The sequence below is a fragment of the Leptodactylus fuscus genome, chromosome 2 (assembly GCF_031893055.1).
Source record: "Leptodactylus fuscus isolate aLepFus1 chromosome 2, aLepFus1.hap2, whole genome shotgun sequence".
In the NCBI taxonomy this organism is placed as follows: Eukaryota; Metazoa; Chordata; class Amphibia; order Anura; family Leptodactylidae; genus Leptodactylus; species Leptodactylus fuscus.
The window spans coordinates 47,306,799-47,324,538 of NC_134266.1; the positions used below are offsets into that span (position 1 = coordinate 47,306,799).

General features: G+C 41.1%; 1 protein-coding gene across 2 annotated transcripts in view; it reads right to left on the minus strand.

The window, feature by feature from the left end:
* The window catches only part of SHPK (sedoheptulokinase), a 25,142-nt gene continuing 7,402 nt past the window's right edge, over positions 1–17,740 (minus strand). For both annotated transcript variants that reach the window (XM_075263698.1, XM_075263697.1), the window contains exons 3-7: positions 15,983–16,166; positions 9,756–9,908; positions 9,142–9,317; positions 7,067–7,267; positions 1–2,275 (exon numbers count right to left, since the gene is read on the minus strand). In XM_075263698.1, the coding sequence (XP_075119799.1) occupies positions 1,884–2,275; positions 7,067–7,267; positions 9,142–9,317; positions 9,756–9,908; positions 15,983–16,166 (1,106 nt within the window). In that variant the 3' untranslated portion in view covers positions 1–1,883. The remainder of the gene's footprint in view (positions 2,276–7,066; positions 7,268–9,141; positions 9,318–9,755; positions 9,909–15,982; positions 16,167–17,740) is intronic.

The following is a 17,740-nucleotide window of genomic DNA, read 5'->3' on the forward strand; positions in this document are numbered from 1 at the left end:
TCTGAATATTTTGTATGCTATGATTAAGGGGGTCTTCTTACCCCCGAAACGCGTAAGCGATTTTTACAGCACCATGTGTATCTTTTCTATCTTTTTCTGATGTCTTCTATGTGGATCTGTTTTTAATGGACTAAATAAAGAAGTAATTTTGTAGTACCGGAGCGTGGCAGGCCATTTCTTCTTACATTTTCTCCATAATGGTCAAAAATGTTTACATGTCAACATACCGCGCCCTTCGCTGCTCACTCACCGTACAATAACAGCGAGTGTGGGTACTGCAGTGCTGTTCCATTTAAGTCTATTGGGCAGCGCTGCAGTAGCTACACTGATCACTACAGTTTGTACAGTGCAAAAAAAGGTGCCTGTGTCTTTAAGTATTAGTCCGGTCTTTATTTTTAATTTGATTCAATGTCCAGACTCAGTACACAAAGCAGATCAGTTTACAATGGGCTCTATGGAAAGAGGAAGAAGAGAAAGACAGAAACATAGTGACATCTACAGCATTAAATGAATCCTTCCTATAAGGAAAGGGCTGGATAGTAATTCCTGATAATCCAGCTGTGTAGTGAAACAGAACAGTCTCTCTATAGTGCAGATATCTCATTGCTTGAGGAGCTCTCCGCTTCCTCCCTGTCCTGTAACCCTGAGTCCAGCGAGACAATATTGATCCTGTTTTGTTCGTGTGGCTGGAAGTAAGCTACATGTATAGTTAGGTTAATCCACTGTCTAGTTAGTTGCTCAGACGAGCAGGTTTTTTTATTTTGTTTTTGCCTGAAGTTAAGGCTGGATTTTGTGCCCGAAGTCAAGGTTTATTTATTTTCCTGTTTTTTTCTAAATAAACCAGCGTGCTGCATTTGGCGTCCCTGTCTTGACTGTTGAGGTCCACACCACTGCTTCTACCGAGCTAACTTCCCTACAGTGGATACACGCAGAAACATGTCCTTGCTGGACTTTTCTCTCCGCTTATTTTAAGCAGAATTGGGGAAGAAGTTTCATACTGAGACTCAAACGCTACTGTAAGCTCAGGGTGATGTACTAGTAACCCAAGTACTGTAAGACTACATTCCTCTCTATCCTCTGAAGAGACACAGAAAAGTTTGGGAAGACATCTGACTATAAACAGAAGGTAGAGAAGGTTGGACTGACAATTATGAGGTACTCGAGATAGATTTAATCTATTGTCATCTATTATGTGGAATATTCCTTTTATGACCTTGTACTGGCTTAGAGAACACCTTTATTATTGATGGACCTTCGCAATTTTTTTTTTTTAAATGGACAGTATCATTTATAATGTGAATATAACATGAAATACATCTTCCATCTTGTGTAATGTGAATTTAAATAATCCGAACATACAAAAACAAAAAATATTTCAACTTAGGGGCAAAACGGTGGCTCAGTGGTTAGCATTGCAGCCTTGCAGCGCTGAAGTCCTGGGTTCGAATCCTGCCAAGGACAACATCTGCAAGGAGTTTGTATGTTCTCCCCATGTTTGCATGTATTTCCTCCCATATTCTAAAGATATACTGATAGGAAAAAAAATATACATTGTGAGCCCTATATAGGGCTCACAATCTACATTAAAAAAATGATAATATATATATACATACACACACATATTTCATGCTTTCTCTTTATCATTATACAATGTTTCAGGTCATTGCTTAAAACGATACTCAAAAAAAAAATATTTTAACTTTAATTTTTCTCTTAACCATTCTGTACTTTGGACTGCAAAATACATGTTAATAATCTATAGGAAGCAGAGCAGAGCAGAACTGTCCTATTATAAAGGCAAGCTGTGTACATTTTGCATTACAATTAATAGGCTCTATGCGGCCCTGCTTCATGGCCACACATTGTATTATGTCATGTCGTATCTAATGTTGGGCCATTACCATAGCTGCCCCTACAGCAGAATCAACATCTTTTCCATAGACTACAGGGAAGGGGAATACTCTCTCCACCTCCTGCTTTAAAGAAGCATTTCTTGCCAATGCACTTCCGCTCCCAATGATTCGCTTAATCCCAGAGTCTTTCAGGCGTTGCGATGGTAACATGGAATGGATGTTCTCGATAATCCCTCGACACAGTGCTCTGGTCACATTACCTAGTGACAGGTTGGTAGATGTCAGGTTTGAAACAGAAGCACGACTGTCCGGACAATGTCTCTCTCCAAAGAGTGTAGGACACACAGTAAGTTGGGGGTCTTTTACAGGCAGAGCAGCATTGATCACCCTGGAGTATATATTGGGCTCAGTAGTTTCAAGACCTGTAACAAAAAACAATAAGTCAATGACAGACTCTCAGAGTTTCTGCAGAATCCAAAATGTCAGATTAAAGTTATCAGACACATTGCATGCAAGTATGTACACCTATAAACAGATACAGGTGAATCCAAAGATGTAAATGTAATTTAATGTGTACGGAAACCTAACTAACCCCAGTGGAATACATGAGTGGCAATAGGGAAAAGCTAGGCTGGATATAAACGAGTACGAATATTTGTTATACCCCAATTATACACATCTTCCCGTGACATCACCCCTGCACTCATACAGAACACCAGTGACTGTCTTTCTGCTGTCTCTAATATCATGTCCTCGCTCTATCTGAAACTAAATCTCTCTAAGACTGAACTACTACTGTTTCCACCATCTAACAGATCTGTCCCTGATATATCCATTGCAGTCTCAGGCCTTACTATAACTCCTAGGCAGCATGCCCGCTGCCTCGGGGTCATATTTGACGCAGACCTTTCCTTCACCCCTCATATTGAATCACTCGCACGTTCATGTCACCTCCACCTCAAAAACATCTCCAGAATACGTCCTTTCCTTACCAGAGATACACTAAAGACACTTATTGTCTCTCTGATTCATTCTCGCCTTGAGTACTGTAACTCCTTACTAATCGGTCTTCCCCTCACTAAACTCTCCCCTCTACAATCTATTCTGAATGCAGCGGCCAGGCTCATCTATCAGGCTAGACGCTACAGCAATGCCTCGGGTCTGTGCTGGTCACTACATTGGCTGCCTATTCATTATAGAATAAAATATAAAGTTATTACTCTCATCCACAAGGCTCTCCATAATGCCGCACCTCCCTACATTTCTTCCCTCATCTCTGTCTACCGCCCAACCCATGCTCTCCGCTCACTCAATGACCTAACACTTACATCCTCTATTATCAGAACTTCCCACGCTCGTATACAAGACTTCTCCCGAGCTGCACCACTTCTTTGGAATGCTCTACCCCGGACAATAAGATTAACTCCCAACTTCTACAGTTTCAAACACAAACTAAAGACACATCTTTTCAGACAAGCCTATCACAATTCCTAATGCTAACCCTTCCGTTCTTGATGCCTTTTCAGCCTAACATAGTTGTCCAAGCTCTATCCACATGTTAAAGGGCACGACTAGTGACGGCTCACAAAGTTTTGTTTGTGTAATGACTCTGTAACCTCTATTACAAAATTGTCTGAACACTGTATAAGCAATGCCGCCCCTCCTACCTCTTGTCACCCCCTCTACCTCATAGATTGTAAGCTCTTTTGAGCAGGGCCCTCAGTCCCATTGTGTGAAATGACGTTCTTTGTTATGTATGTCTGTATCTGAACCCTATAAATTGTACAGTGCTGCGGAATATGTTGGCGCTATATAAATAAAATGTATTATTATTATTATACCCCGAGATACATGTTGACAGAGGACTTTGGAAATGGCTTATTCTGATCTGAGCATTCATGTTAATGGGGTTGTTTGACACTGATATTATGTATCCATCTCAAAGTGACAACATAGGTCGAGGATTTGCGTTCACCTTTTAATCAGTGGGGGCCACTAATCCTGAAAATGAAGGGGCCACAGAGCTGATGTAGTGAGACATCTGCTGTGAATGGTAAAATTGTGAAGGGGATGAAGAGCTACACCAACTAAATCTCCACTGGCCTCCGAATTTGGACTTCCACCAATCATAAGATGACGACATAGCCTTGCAATATGCTCTAAATCTATAAGGTGGGAATAAATCTTTTGACTGCCCAAAGATAATACTGAATGTGATCCTTCTCCTTAACCAAAGACTACGTCAACCATAACTCGATCCACATATCAGTAACATTTTCAATACTTCTGCCCTTCTTTGCTAATAGCTATATGCTTTACAAGACAGATGGTGTTTTGTTACATCTAAAATCTAGATCATGAAGGTGCTTTAAAAAAAAGTAGCATATTTCAATGCCAATCCAAAATCCCCCCCCAAAAAACATTCTGTTTGAAAAAAACATGATGGATGAGTACTGTGAGGAGGAGGGGGCGTTTCACGTCGCTCAGCGTCATCGCTGGGTGGTAAGGAATGCCCCCTCTGACAGTACAGGGCTATGGACTCTACTGTCAGGAGGGGCGTTCCTCACAAACTGTCAGAAACGCCCTTCTGACAGTGAAGAGCTACGGTATCGGCAGCTCTTCACCGGGGCACAGAACGGGAAAGCCAATCGCGCGCTGAATTCAGCGCACTATCGGCCTTCTAGCGGTGTATTACACCTCATGTGCCCAAGGACGTGAAAGGTCCTCTTTAAGTATTAACACTGATCTTGACTCGTACAGGTATACTCCATACTAACAAATAGTAGCAGATTTTTGTAAGTTTTCCTTTTTTTTACTTCTTGGGTCCAATCCTTGTACCAAAAATTGTATGTGCGAATCCAGTATAAATTTATCTAATGGATATTAAAAAAGGTCTTTAAAAAACCCCAACAAAATACAACTTTTACTACAATATTAAAGTTTTTGCAGATGGAAAACTTTATTGCATTTTAGTTGTACAATCCTGTTGGCACAAACAGAGAAGCCACAGAAAAGCTTTTTATCCAGAAAACTAGCAGAATGCAGTCATTGTCTTCACAACACATCAGCTAATGGCCAGAGGAAATAGGAGACGTCTTGAGATCAGATTGCATTTGTCTAATCGTGTTACATTCTTTTAATTTACAGGCAGATTTCTAGAGTACTGTACATCCCAGATTCCTTCTTCCTAAGAACCTTCAGAATGAACTATATATGTAGAAAGAACCAAGAAATATAGTTCTAGATATCCCCTATCCACAGGATAGGGATTAAGTATATGATCAATAGGTGTCCAGCAGCGATCACAAGAATGGGGACACACAAGTCCCCTTGAGTACTTCATGTGAAAGAAGCTGTAGTGCACATACATATCGGCCACTCCATTCACTTTTATTGGACTGCCAGGATGTCGATCACTGGCAGCCCTACAGAATTGTATGGAGTGACCTCAGTCATGGCTGGGGCTTCTGTACAGTAAGATCGGAACGACTTTGAAACTGATCCAGGGACTTGCTATAGTTGGAGTTGGGGATAGAATGGGTCTTTAGCCCTTTCTTTTCCGTTTATATTCCTTTTAAATCCACTTCTGGATTTGGCTCCAAAAAAACATCAACATTTGCAGAGCAGTCTTTCCAATACATGCTGTGTGTGAAGTCACCCTAAAAGAGACCCTGTCACTGTAACGGACCTGTTAATATAAGGACACTAGTATAATACTGTAATAGAGTTATACTAGTGGCTGCAAATATACCAACATAATGCTCCTCCGTCAAAATCTAGAGGGGCTGTAAATAGTTATTTTCAGTGTAGCTTGTACTATAAAACTCAAAAAGGATTGTACATTGTAAATTGGATGTCTACCAACAGACACATATACACAAAAGGAGACAGAATACAGATTCCATGTGAATACGTCTTTCATTACCTTTCCTCATGTCTGACATGCCCAGGTTTGTGTGTCATAAGATGACTAACTTTTCAAAACAACATGATTTTGTGATATTCCATCACAAAATGTGCATCAAATAAGCATCCATGTGTGGCCATCTGACAATTATAATGTGGACTGGAACTGTCAAGGGTTTTCCTATTATGCTATAATACTGTAATGAAATGGTTTAAAGAGGACCTTTCACCACCCCAAGCCTGTGCAGCTTGCTGCACCATGTTATAGGCGCTGCTGCACAGACTCTGGGCCATTTTGAATTTTGTCTCTAGCCCCCCTCGTTGCAGAGTTCTGAGCCCTGTTATTTCTGGCGCCCTGTATGTTAATTAAGCCCTTCACTGTCAGAAGGGCGTTTCTGACAGTGAAGGGAGCAGCTACATCAGTCTGACACTGTCCAATTAGCAGAGAACAGTGTCAGAGCTGCTTCAGCAGCGTGATCTTGTGACTTCTCGTGAGATCATGCTCTTCTCTCTGTACGGGACTGAGAAAAAGAGCCAGAGGAGCGATGTCAGTGTCTGATGTCTGACAGTGAAGGGCTTAATTAACATACAGGGCGCCAGAAATAACAGGGCTCAGAACTATGCAATAAGGGGGGCTAGAGAGATAATTCAAAGTGCTTCAGAGTCTGTGCAGCAGCGCCTATAACATGGTGCAGAAAACTGCACAGGCTTGGGGTGGTGAAATGTCCTCTTTAATGCTAGAGTTGGAGTCTTTAGCTAAATTTAAGTTAAAGGGGTTGGCCACTTTCAGAACAATATTGACAAACAAATGTACAATAGAAAGATATACAATTTTCCAATATACTTTCTGTATCAATTCCTCGCAGTTTTCTAGTTCTCTGCTTCCTGTCATTCATTCGGTTACTTATAGAGGATAAAAGTCTGACCATGGTCATGTGATTTACGGTCCATGGTCATGGGATGGGCACATAGGTGCACAGCCGATTGCCAGGCAGATGTCTGATTATTGTGCTGTGACTATAATGAGCGGCACCTGTGTGCTCATCACATGACCATGGACCATAAATCACATGACCATGGACTGTAAGTCACATGACCATGGTCAGAGTTTTATCCTCTGGAAGTAACAGAATGAATGACAGCAAGCCGAAATCTAGAAAACCGTGAGGAATTGATACAGAAAGTGTATTGGAAAATTGTATATCCTTTTATTGTATATTTGTCTGTCAATATTGGTCTGAAAGTGGCCAACCCCTTTAAAGTTCTGATGGACACATCTGTTTATGTATTAACAGTTCAGAAATTACCTAGTTCTGCTGTCCATTGAGCCAGCATTGTGACAAAGGATGCAAAGACATTTCCTCCATTCAAGGAAGCTGCAACTGCCAAATACCGATCCTCGAAGTAAGGAAAATATGTCACCGCTTGTACAGGACCGGGGTGGTTTTCAGGCTGGAATCCCTCTGGCATGGAGAAGGTCAACTGAGCAGAAGTGCTGATATTCAGAACTAAGAAAAGTAGTTGATGAAGATTTAATATAATAATATATTTCATCTTGTATTTACATAGTAGTCATAAGGCTATGGCAGCGCGAAGGGTGGAACTAGTGTAACCTTAAATATAGCTCTAGGGACTCTAAACACATGGAACTGGCCATGACTGACCGGCACATGGATGACATCCGTGTGCCTCCCATGCACCGGTTGGGCTTCTGAGGCCACATGTATTGGGGCCAGCAAGCACGGCAGCAAAAATGGACAGGAACAGGACCTGTCCTGAGTTTTGCAGCATGGTCTGTTGGCCTGCACATGTAAATCACGGTTGTGTGCATGGGCCCATTACATATGAATGGGTCAGTGTTCTATCCAGGAAAAACATGGATGGCACACTGAACTAGCACACGGTCATATGCATGGACTGAATGAATTCCTGTGAAAGTAAATATGTAACATGCTATATAGCTTATTAATCATACAATATTAATAATTTTATAATAGAATTGAAAATAATCATTTTATTTTGAAGCCACGGTTGGAGTCAGTAACTTTTTTCTAACTCTGGCTCCACCAAAAATAGGTCCCAACTCTGACTCCACAGAAGTCGTGGAACCAGGGCAGTAAATTCGGACAACACAGAACAATAGCCATGTGGAAGATTTCTGCAGCGAGTAGATGAGATTAAGAAAATTATATTACTACTCAACAGAAAAAAAGGAAAGTGCACAACTAGTTAAAATTCCAGTAATCTGTAATAAAGAAGACTCATTCACCACAATTCACTTTGTTTTTCCAGGAAATTACAGATAGGTAAAAAATATGAGACATTGCTCCCAAGGTAGATATCATCACAGTAATCCTACAATCCTGGAGATAAACAGACTGGGGTCTTCTTAATAATTAGTTGTAGACATTGTGAAGACTCTCCAGATGCGGTTAGTAAAGTGGCATCCTGGCGCGCTGCCACAATGCCAATGAACATGATTCTTATGACATGGACACTTATGATGGTATTGTCTGTATTACTTAGAACACATTAATACCCTGAATGAAAAAGGACAGCAGTAACTGCAATATCTCAGGAGCTACTACTACTTTCTCCTTTTAATTCCTTCATCTTCTCCGATCACTTATTTTGAAGCGCTCATGAAATCCGTACTCCAATAGTCCGTACACAAAGAGCAGTATAAGCATGCGTCCCTACCTTTTACACCTACTCAACCCATGCCTTCAACTTTTTTGGCTCTGGTCTCATTATTTTTATCGTCCTCCTTGACTCTGGTCCTTTCTCAACCCCCTTCGATCCTCATCCCTCCTTATCTGTCAGTCTCTCTCCTAGATCTTACTCTGATTTACCTACAGGAGTTTAGTGTCCCAAATCGCCCACTTATAAATCCTTCTATGCCCTCATTTTAAAAAACAAAACCCTTTATACTTCCCAAGAGAAGAGTCGGATGAGTCTCAGCAGACTCCCCGGCTCCTGTGCCGATCTTTAGTGAAGCCAAGGATGTACACCCTGGCTTCCCTGCGCAAGTGCCGGAGGTACGAGGCATGTGCACTGAAGTTAAGGTGTACTCCTTTGGCTTCAGTGAAGAACTTCAGCGGCACAAGGAGTACAGTGGCAGGGTGAGCATAAAACTTTTTTATTTTTATTGCGGGCGTGGATGGCTTTATAACAGGGCAATTTGGGACAATAAACCCCCAGTCCATAAGGACCTGTGGGTGGTTTAGTGTCCCAAATCGCCCTGACAGATTCCCTTTAATGATGGAGAACTTATTTAAACCGTTCTAGATCACCTATGTATATCAGATACATACTATGTCATACATGATCTATAAATCCACGTTTAATGAACAGGAGTAGGGGACTTGCACTTTACCCATACCTGCATCTGTGCTTTCACTCAAAGAACTATAGACTGAACACTGGAAATCTCCCAAGGCTACACCGACTTCTGCCCCCTGTGGGATACCACACCACTCATAGGAAGTCTTCCCAGCTATACACCCGGCATCCAGGACATCAGGGAGAACTGGTACAGGAAACCTCCACTCTTGTAATCTAATATGGAAACACAAACTCCAAAAGGATCACAAAAATAAAAAAATAAAAAAAAATCAAACAAGACAAACAAAACAGCATAATATATTCAAAAGTCATCAGCAAATTTCTTGAATTGTCCAGTTGAAGAGTTTGTGGAAAAAAATAGTCACCCAATCTGCCATCCATCTAGGGGATGTTCACACTAGCATTTAGATACCATTATAATTTTCACCACTTCCAGCACTACTTCTACATGCAATTACTCCACTATTATAGGATATTTCCCAATTAGAAGCAGCGCCGCTGTGATGACCTCATAGGATAACTTAATTTATTCTAGGGTCTCTCAGTTATACATTACTCATATACTGCACTGGAGAATACAATATAATCAAGAAATGTCCTGAAATGGCATAAAAGCAAATGTCTACAATAAAACGTGTCACCATAGCTTACATATCTGTGTTCCAGGTTTTTGTCCGGGTATTAAAATACCCCCAACTCGCAGCATTCTGCACAGACATCAGAGGTTTCTGGAGACCACACAGCATGGAGACCACGTAGTCCTGGATGGTACCAGCGGCATCATATTGCTGAAGGAATTCAGGCCTGGACATAACACATACTAGTAAATACATAGAAAAATACAATAATAATGGGGTTGTGAATGTTGGGATTCCAATGGAGAGTGACCAAACATGCATTCTTGGGTTTAGCGGGGGTTGTAGAGACCACACACACCATAGACCAGCGCTTCATGGCATGTCCTACTGACATAGAAGGAAACTCTACTATAAGTATAACTTATTTCTGAGGTCTTTGCGCAGATTTTGATAATCTGACTATGACCTGAATCTAAATCACAATTAATCGGGCTTTTTACCTCGATGGTGATTATTTAGGCCACACCCCTTTAAAAACCCACATGACTTTTAGTGTATGTGTTGGGGAAAATCTTGCATGATTCATCTCGTGACATTTGCCCAGATATTTTGTTCAGATAGAAAACCTTGGCTGTGTATAAAGTGTATAATAAGCGGAGTCCCTGTAGGAGACGATCAAAAATAAAAACAGTGTTATGCACCTCCCATGGACTCTAGTGCTGCTTGTGGTCTTCTTCAGGCCTCCTGAGTGACATCAGGGATTGCTGAGGCCTGTGATTGGGCCTCAGAGGTCCCATGGTGTTTTGACACTAAGACGCAAACATCACAACATTGCATGAGCCTAGTGAGGCTCAATTACTGGCTTCAGTGGTTCCTGATATTATTCAGCAGGTTGGAAGAGGACGAAGACCAGTGCCAGAGCCCAGGAGTCTGAAAGGACCCCTAAAAGAAAAAAAACAGCCCCTCTGGTGCCACCTATAAGTAACATTTCATCCTTCTGGAGGAGAGCCAATTAACACATTTTTCCTGACAGAGCACTGTCTGTATGACTCTTTACCCCCGCTGGATCTCAATAAGGAGACTCCGTACCCTCCAAAAATTGGTGTTACCCAGATCTGCCAGGATTTTAGGTGTTGCCTTTATGTATGGCCTCATCCTCTATGTACTTTATCTAACAGATAGTTTTTAGAATAGAATACTTTATTGATTCCAAAGGAAATTTTAGAGATAAGATCTCACATGATAATATTACTATTTTATATGCTTAGCATTATTTCATGTAAGGGAGACGGTGACAGAGTGGAGAACAGAAGGTCCTCACTTAGAGGTCTAAGGGCAGCATGCATGGATTCTGTTTGTCCTCCTCACGTTTGCATGCGCTCCTACATTATATTCTCAGTCCAGATACAGACTGACAGGGTAATTAACTTCCTATGACATTGGGTCTGGTAAGTGTTTGAGATTTCAATTATTTCATGCTTTTTTTCAACAATCTTTCCAAATTATATGTGTTTGCCTTGAAAATAGACACCAGTGTAGCATCATACCGGCTGCTAATGACTATGAATCTGTCACAAGAAACCAGCAGGATTCTAGAATTAGCTTAAGACATGAATGGAGAAGGAAAAGAAGCCCAGAATAAAAAAAGCAAAGCAGTATTATTGTACAATGGAATTTTGTAGCTTTTTCAGTTCTGGAATTTCCTGTAAAGAGAGTCTGTCAGGTTATAGCCACTATCCTAACTGGAAGGACATAAGAGGGAGAAAAGCTGAGTTCTTTGATATATACACAATGATAATTTTATTTATATAGTGCCAACATATTCCGCAGCACTTTACAAATCAGGAGCATGAGCAGATATTTGACATTACAATGTAAACCACTTACGTCAAACAATAAGAGTGAGGACCCTGCTCACAAAAGCTTACAATGGATTAGGAAATAGAGGGACACAAGAGGTAAGAGGGCTTGTTTGGTACAATGGTACAGCCATCTATTAATAGATTAGGACATATAACTGAAGCTGTATGAGCTGTCACTAGCCGCTATCTGTGAATATACAGATACTAAGTACATGAAGTACAGGGTAACTTCTAGGTGGAGGGGTCAGGTTAGAATAAGAAATAGTAGCGTAGAATGAGGAAATGCAGAACAATGTGATCAGGTTGTGTTATAAACCTGCCTAAACAAATGTAATCTTAAAGCTGCTGTAGACGGGTATAAATCGGTTTATCTGGGGTAGAGCATTTTAAAGCACCAGTGCACCTCAAGATGAGTCTTGGAGATAGGAGTGGGAGGTTCGCGTATATATATATATATATATATATATATATATATATATATATATATATATATAGGGTTATATTATAGATGGAAAAAAGCTGAGATTTGCGATTTATAGAGTTATAGATAGAGGGAAAGAAGCTGGGCTCTGTGATATATAGGCTTATATGATAGAGGAGAGAAGCTGAACTCTGTGATATATAGGGTTATATGACAGAGGAGAGAAGCTGAACTCTGTGATATATAGGGATATATGATAGAGGAGAGAAGCTGAGCTCTGTAATATATAGGGTTATGTGATGGAGAGATGCTGAGCTCTGTGATATATAGGGTTATATGATAGAGGGAGAGAAGCTGAGCTCTGTGATATATAGGGTTATATGATAGAGGAGAGAAGCTGAGCTCTGTGATATATAGGGTTATATGATAGGGGAGAGAAGCTCAGCTCTGTGATATATAGGGTTATATGATAGAGGAGAGAAGCTGAGCTCTGTGATATATAGGGTTATATGATAGAGGAGAGAAGCTGAGCTCTGTGATATATAGGTGTATATGATAGAGGAGAGAAGCTGAGCTCTGTGATATATAGGGTTATATGATAGAGGAGAGAAGCTGAGCTCTGTGATATATAGGTGTATATGATAGAGGAGAGAAGCTGAGCTCTGTGATATATAGGGTTATACACTCACCGGCCACTTTATTAGGTACACCATGCTAGTAACGGGTTGGACCCCCTTTTGCCTTCAGAACTGCTTCAATTCTTCGTGGCATAGATTCAATAAGGTGCTGGAAGCATTCCTCAGAGATTTTGGTCCATATTGACATGATGGCATCACACAGTTGGCGCAGATTTGTCGGCTGCACATCCATAATGCGAATCTCCCGTTCCACCACATCCCAAAGATGCTCTATTGGATTGAGATCTGGTGACTGTGGAGGCCATTGGAGTACAGTGAACTCATTGTCATGTTCAAGAAACCAGTCTGAGATGATTCCAGCTTTATGACATGGCGCATTATCCTGCTGAAAGTAGCCATCAGATGTTGGATACATTGTGGTCATAAAGGGATGGACATGGTCAGCAACAATACTCAGGTAGGCTTTGGCGTTGCAACAATGCTCAATTGGTACCAAGGGGCCCAAAGAGTGCCAAGAAAGTATTCCCCACACCATGACACCACCACCACCAGCAGCCTGAACCGTTGATACAAGGCAGGATGGATCCATGCTTTCATGTTGTTGACGCCAAATTCTGACCCTACCATCCGAATGTCGCAGCAGAAATCGAGACTCATCAGACCAGGCAACGTTTTTCCAATCTTCAATTGTCCAATTTCGATGAGCTTGTGCAATTTGTAGCCTCAGTTTCCTGTTCTTAGCTGAAAGGAGTGGCACCCGGTGTGGTCTTCTGCTGCTGTAGCCCATCTGCCTCAAAGTTCGACGTACTGTGCGTTCAGAGATGCTCTTCTGGCTACCTTGGTTGTAACGGGTGGATATTTGAGTCACTGTTGCCTTTCTATCAGCTCGAACCAGTCTGGCCATTCTCCTCTGACCTCTGGCATCAACAACGCATTTCCGCCCACAGAACTGCCGCTCACTGGATGTTTTTTCTTTTTCGGACCATTCTCTGTAAACCCTAGAGATGGTTGTGCGTGAAAATCCCAGTAGATCAGCAGTTTCTGAAATACTCAGACCAGCCCTTCTGGCACCAACAACCATGCCACGTTCAAAGGCACTCAAATCACCTTTCTTCCCCATACTGATGCTCGGTTTGAACTGCAGGAGATTGTCTTGACCATGTCTACATGCCTAAATGCACTGAGTTGCCGCCATGTGATTGGCTGATTAGAAATTAAGTGTTAACGAGCAGTTGGACAGGTGTACCTAATAAAGTGGCCGGTGAGTGTATAATAGAGGAGAGAAGCTGAGCTCTGTGATATATAGGGTTATATGATAAAGGAGAGAAGCTGATCTCTGTGATATATAGGGTTATATGATAAAGGACAGAAGCTGATCTCTGTGATATATAGGGTTATATGATAGAGGAGAGAAGCTGATCTCTGTGATATATAGGGTTATATGATAGAGGAGAGAAGCTGAGCTCTGTGATATATAGGGTTATATGATAGAGGAGAGAAGCTGAGCTCTGTGATATATAGGGTTATATGATAGAGGAGAGAAGCTGAACTCTGTAATACATATGGTTATGTGATAGAGGGAGAGATGCTGAGCTCTGTGATATATAGGGTTATATGATAGAGGGAGAGAAGCTGAGCTCTGTGATATATAGGGTTATATGATAGAGGAGAGAAGCTGAGCTCTGTGATATTTAGGGTTATATGATACAGGGAGAGAAGCTGAGCTCTGTGATATATAGGGTTATATGATAGAGAAGAGAAGCTGAGCTCTGTGATATATAGGGTTATAGGATAGAGGAGAGAAGCTGATCTCTGTGATATATAGGGTTATAAGATAGAGGAGAGAAGCTGATCTCTGTGATATATAGGGTTATATGATAGAGGAGAGAAGCTGAGCTCTGTGATATATAGGGTTATATGATAGAGGAGAGAAGCTGAACTCTGTAATATATATGGTTATGTGATAGAGGGAGAGATGCTGAGCTCTGTGATATATAGGGTTATATGATAGAGGGAGAGAAGCTGAGCTCTGTGATATATAGGGTTATATGATAGAGGGAGAGAAGCTGAGCTCTGTGATATATAGGGTTATATGATAGAGGGAGAGAAGCTGAGCTCTGTGATATTTAGGGTTATATGATACAGGGAGAGAAGCTGAGCTCTGTGATATATAGGGTTATATGATAGAGAAGAGAAGCTGAGCTCTGTGATATATAGGGTTATAGGATAGAGGAGAGAAGCTGAGCTCTGTGATATATAGGGTTATAGGATAGAGGAGAGAAGCTGAGCTCTGTGATATATAGGGTTATAGGATAGAGGAGAGAAGCTAGCTCTGTGATATATAGGGTTATATGATAGAGAAGAGAAGCTGAGCTCTGTGATATATAGGGTTATATGATAGAGGAGAGAAGCTGAGCTCTGTGATATATAAAGTTAAATGACTTATAGTAGAATTTCTATACAAAGCAGAGTAAAGCTCTCCATGTATTAGAGTGTACGCAGGTTATAAATTGCTTTATATCGTGCTCTCAGCCTGTGCAGCAAAAATCACATAAGTTCGTTTTCATGGGTACCTATCATTTTTACAAACTTCTGACATAATGATATGCCAGAAGTTTGGATTTGTGAGGTTCAGATGCTGAGACTCTCGCTTAAACAAGTGGCAGAAATGTTTAGCTCAGGACTGTGCCCATTTGTTTCCGTTTGTCTGATCCTCACAAAGCGTGTGGGCATGTGTGTGAATTTGTCTACCACATACCCAGTTCTCTGAAGAAATCCAAGCAAAAGCGAGAACCACAGCAGTAAGCTGAGCATTTTTGGCCTTCTTTAACCATTTAGGAGATCGTTAACCAGCTAGTGGGTACAGCACTCAGACCTGGACCAATGAAAACTTCTCACTATGATAGGAACCTTTTAAGTGTTCTTTTTTTTTTTGTATATTGTGAGCCCCATATAGCCCCCTTGCAGATGCTGTTCGTGGCAGAATTCAAACTCAGGACTCCAGCGCTGCAAAGCTGCAGTGCTAACCACTGAGCCACCGTGTTGCCCCACCTTTTAAGTGTTCTTGAATGAAACTGCTAAGGTTTGTAAATCTTGTAAGGAGTACAAACTACAGTATATGCCAAATATCTTAATTCCCACCAATTACTAAGGTTTGTAGAATTTATCGGACCTGAAGATGATGAGATAAGTTGGCTACCTGTGCCAGGGATACCGTTTACCACATAGCAGGTACAGATTCTTGACATCTTCCCAGCTACAATACCTTTGATTGTGACTATATATAATTGAAGATATTATAAATTGATACAAATTTTTAATACAATACAATAGTAATTTATTTATGATATATATATATATTTAGAGGTTTATATGTTACCTGTTCTTTAAATACCAAAATATAGTAGTGCAGCCAAATCCTGATGCCACATTAAGGTGGGACTGCGGCTGAGGCAAAGAGGATAAGAAGTCTGTAGTACATCTTCCATCTTCCCAGGTGACTAGACTACTCACTTCTCTTGGCTCAAAGATCCTGAGATTTTCACTGTTGACCCAATGACATCCTCAAAATAAAAAAAAGTAGTACTTTAGTTACTTTAGTTAAAGTGGTTGTCTGGAATAATCTTTTCTTTTTTCATAAGAAGCCGGGGAAGGTGCAAGTTTTTCTTTAAAAAACCCATACTCGCCTGTCCCCATGGTCTAGTGTTTTCTTCCTGAGGAATACAAAAAGAGGAAGTACCGAGCAACCCGCTTAAATCACCTACAGTGATTCCTTGGAGGTAAGTCAGTGCAGGAGACTCGGAGGTATTCGGCAGCAGTAGAAACACCCAACACCCCAATGGGGTGGAATAATGTGAAGAAACACCAGAGGATGGAAAGGAACACTGCGCTACTCTGCAAGGGAACGTAACAAACAGTAATTACAGTCGTTCTACACACAGCCATATACAGGAGGCCTGTCTTGTGACAACCTGTAAGGATACTCATGTGTATCTGTTATACACTTGACAAAGGGGTTGTCCCCCAAAACGCTGTCTTAAGCGTCGTGTGTGTTGAAACCTTATTAAAGTGTGTGTTTGTTTGAAGACCCATGGAGTAGCGCAGCGTTCCCTTCTTCCTGAGGAAGTCCCTGCCGCACGTGACTGCTGTTGCCAATCAGCAGCCTAAGTAAAGGATATGGATATCCATTGATGAGGCCATAGATTGACCTCAGCAGTCAAGTACAGTGGTGAATTCCACCAGAAGAAAACACTGCAGCAACAGTACTGGACCACATTGGGAGACACCAGAGTACCGGGGAAAGGTGAGTATGTTTTTTCTGTGTTGTTTTTTTTTTTTTTAATGTTTTCACCTTTCCCATTCTCATATGGAAAAAAAGGTTATTCTGGACAATCACTTTTATAAGGTGACTACCTTTTGCCTGAAAACCCTTTCAAAGTTCCTACCACTAGGTGTCTCCCTTCTAGCTAACTTGTAGTTCACTCTTTTGTTACCAAAGAGGTCCGTCCTTAGATACATTCCACTCCACCTTACTTATCTCAGTGAGTGTAGAGGCAGCACTTTTCTCTCTTCACATAGTGCATGGGAAAGGGTTGATTCTCCTCACAGCCTGCACAGATATGTCTGCAAACTGTTTCTGAGAATTGTGCAAATCTCACATTTATTCTATGTACTTGAACCTACTTCTGGCTATTTGTATGATTACACATGGGATATTATTCACAGACAGTAAGCAGTTTTCTTTTTTTTTCCTTGTGTTTTATCTTTTTGGCTGTATGTATTTGCCCTGTATTACAGTTCAGGTTTCCTTGTTCTTCTACATTATGGGCACTTGGGCTTTTCTCAGCTATTTGTTTGCAATTGTATAATTACTGCTGGCAGAATATTATCAGTAATGGATTAGAAAGGTGCAGACTGCTGCTTATTGTACACGTCTCCTAGCTGAGAGAGTAAATGTAAAATGTGCTGCAGCCATAATGTGATTATTAGCAGCAGAAAAACTGATAGCACACCACGTATGAAGACTAATACAGTCAGAACAGACTGCCCAGAAAGACCCTACATATATTTAAACTTTTCATGAAAACTCAGGTACCCTTTATAGGAAACCTGATCAGTGTGGTGTCTGGGTGCCAGC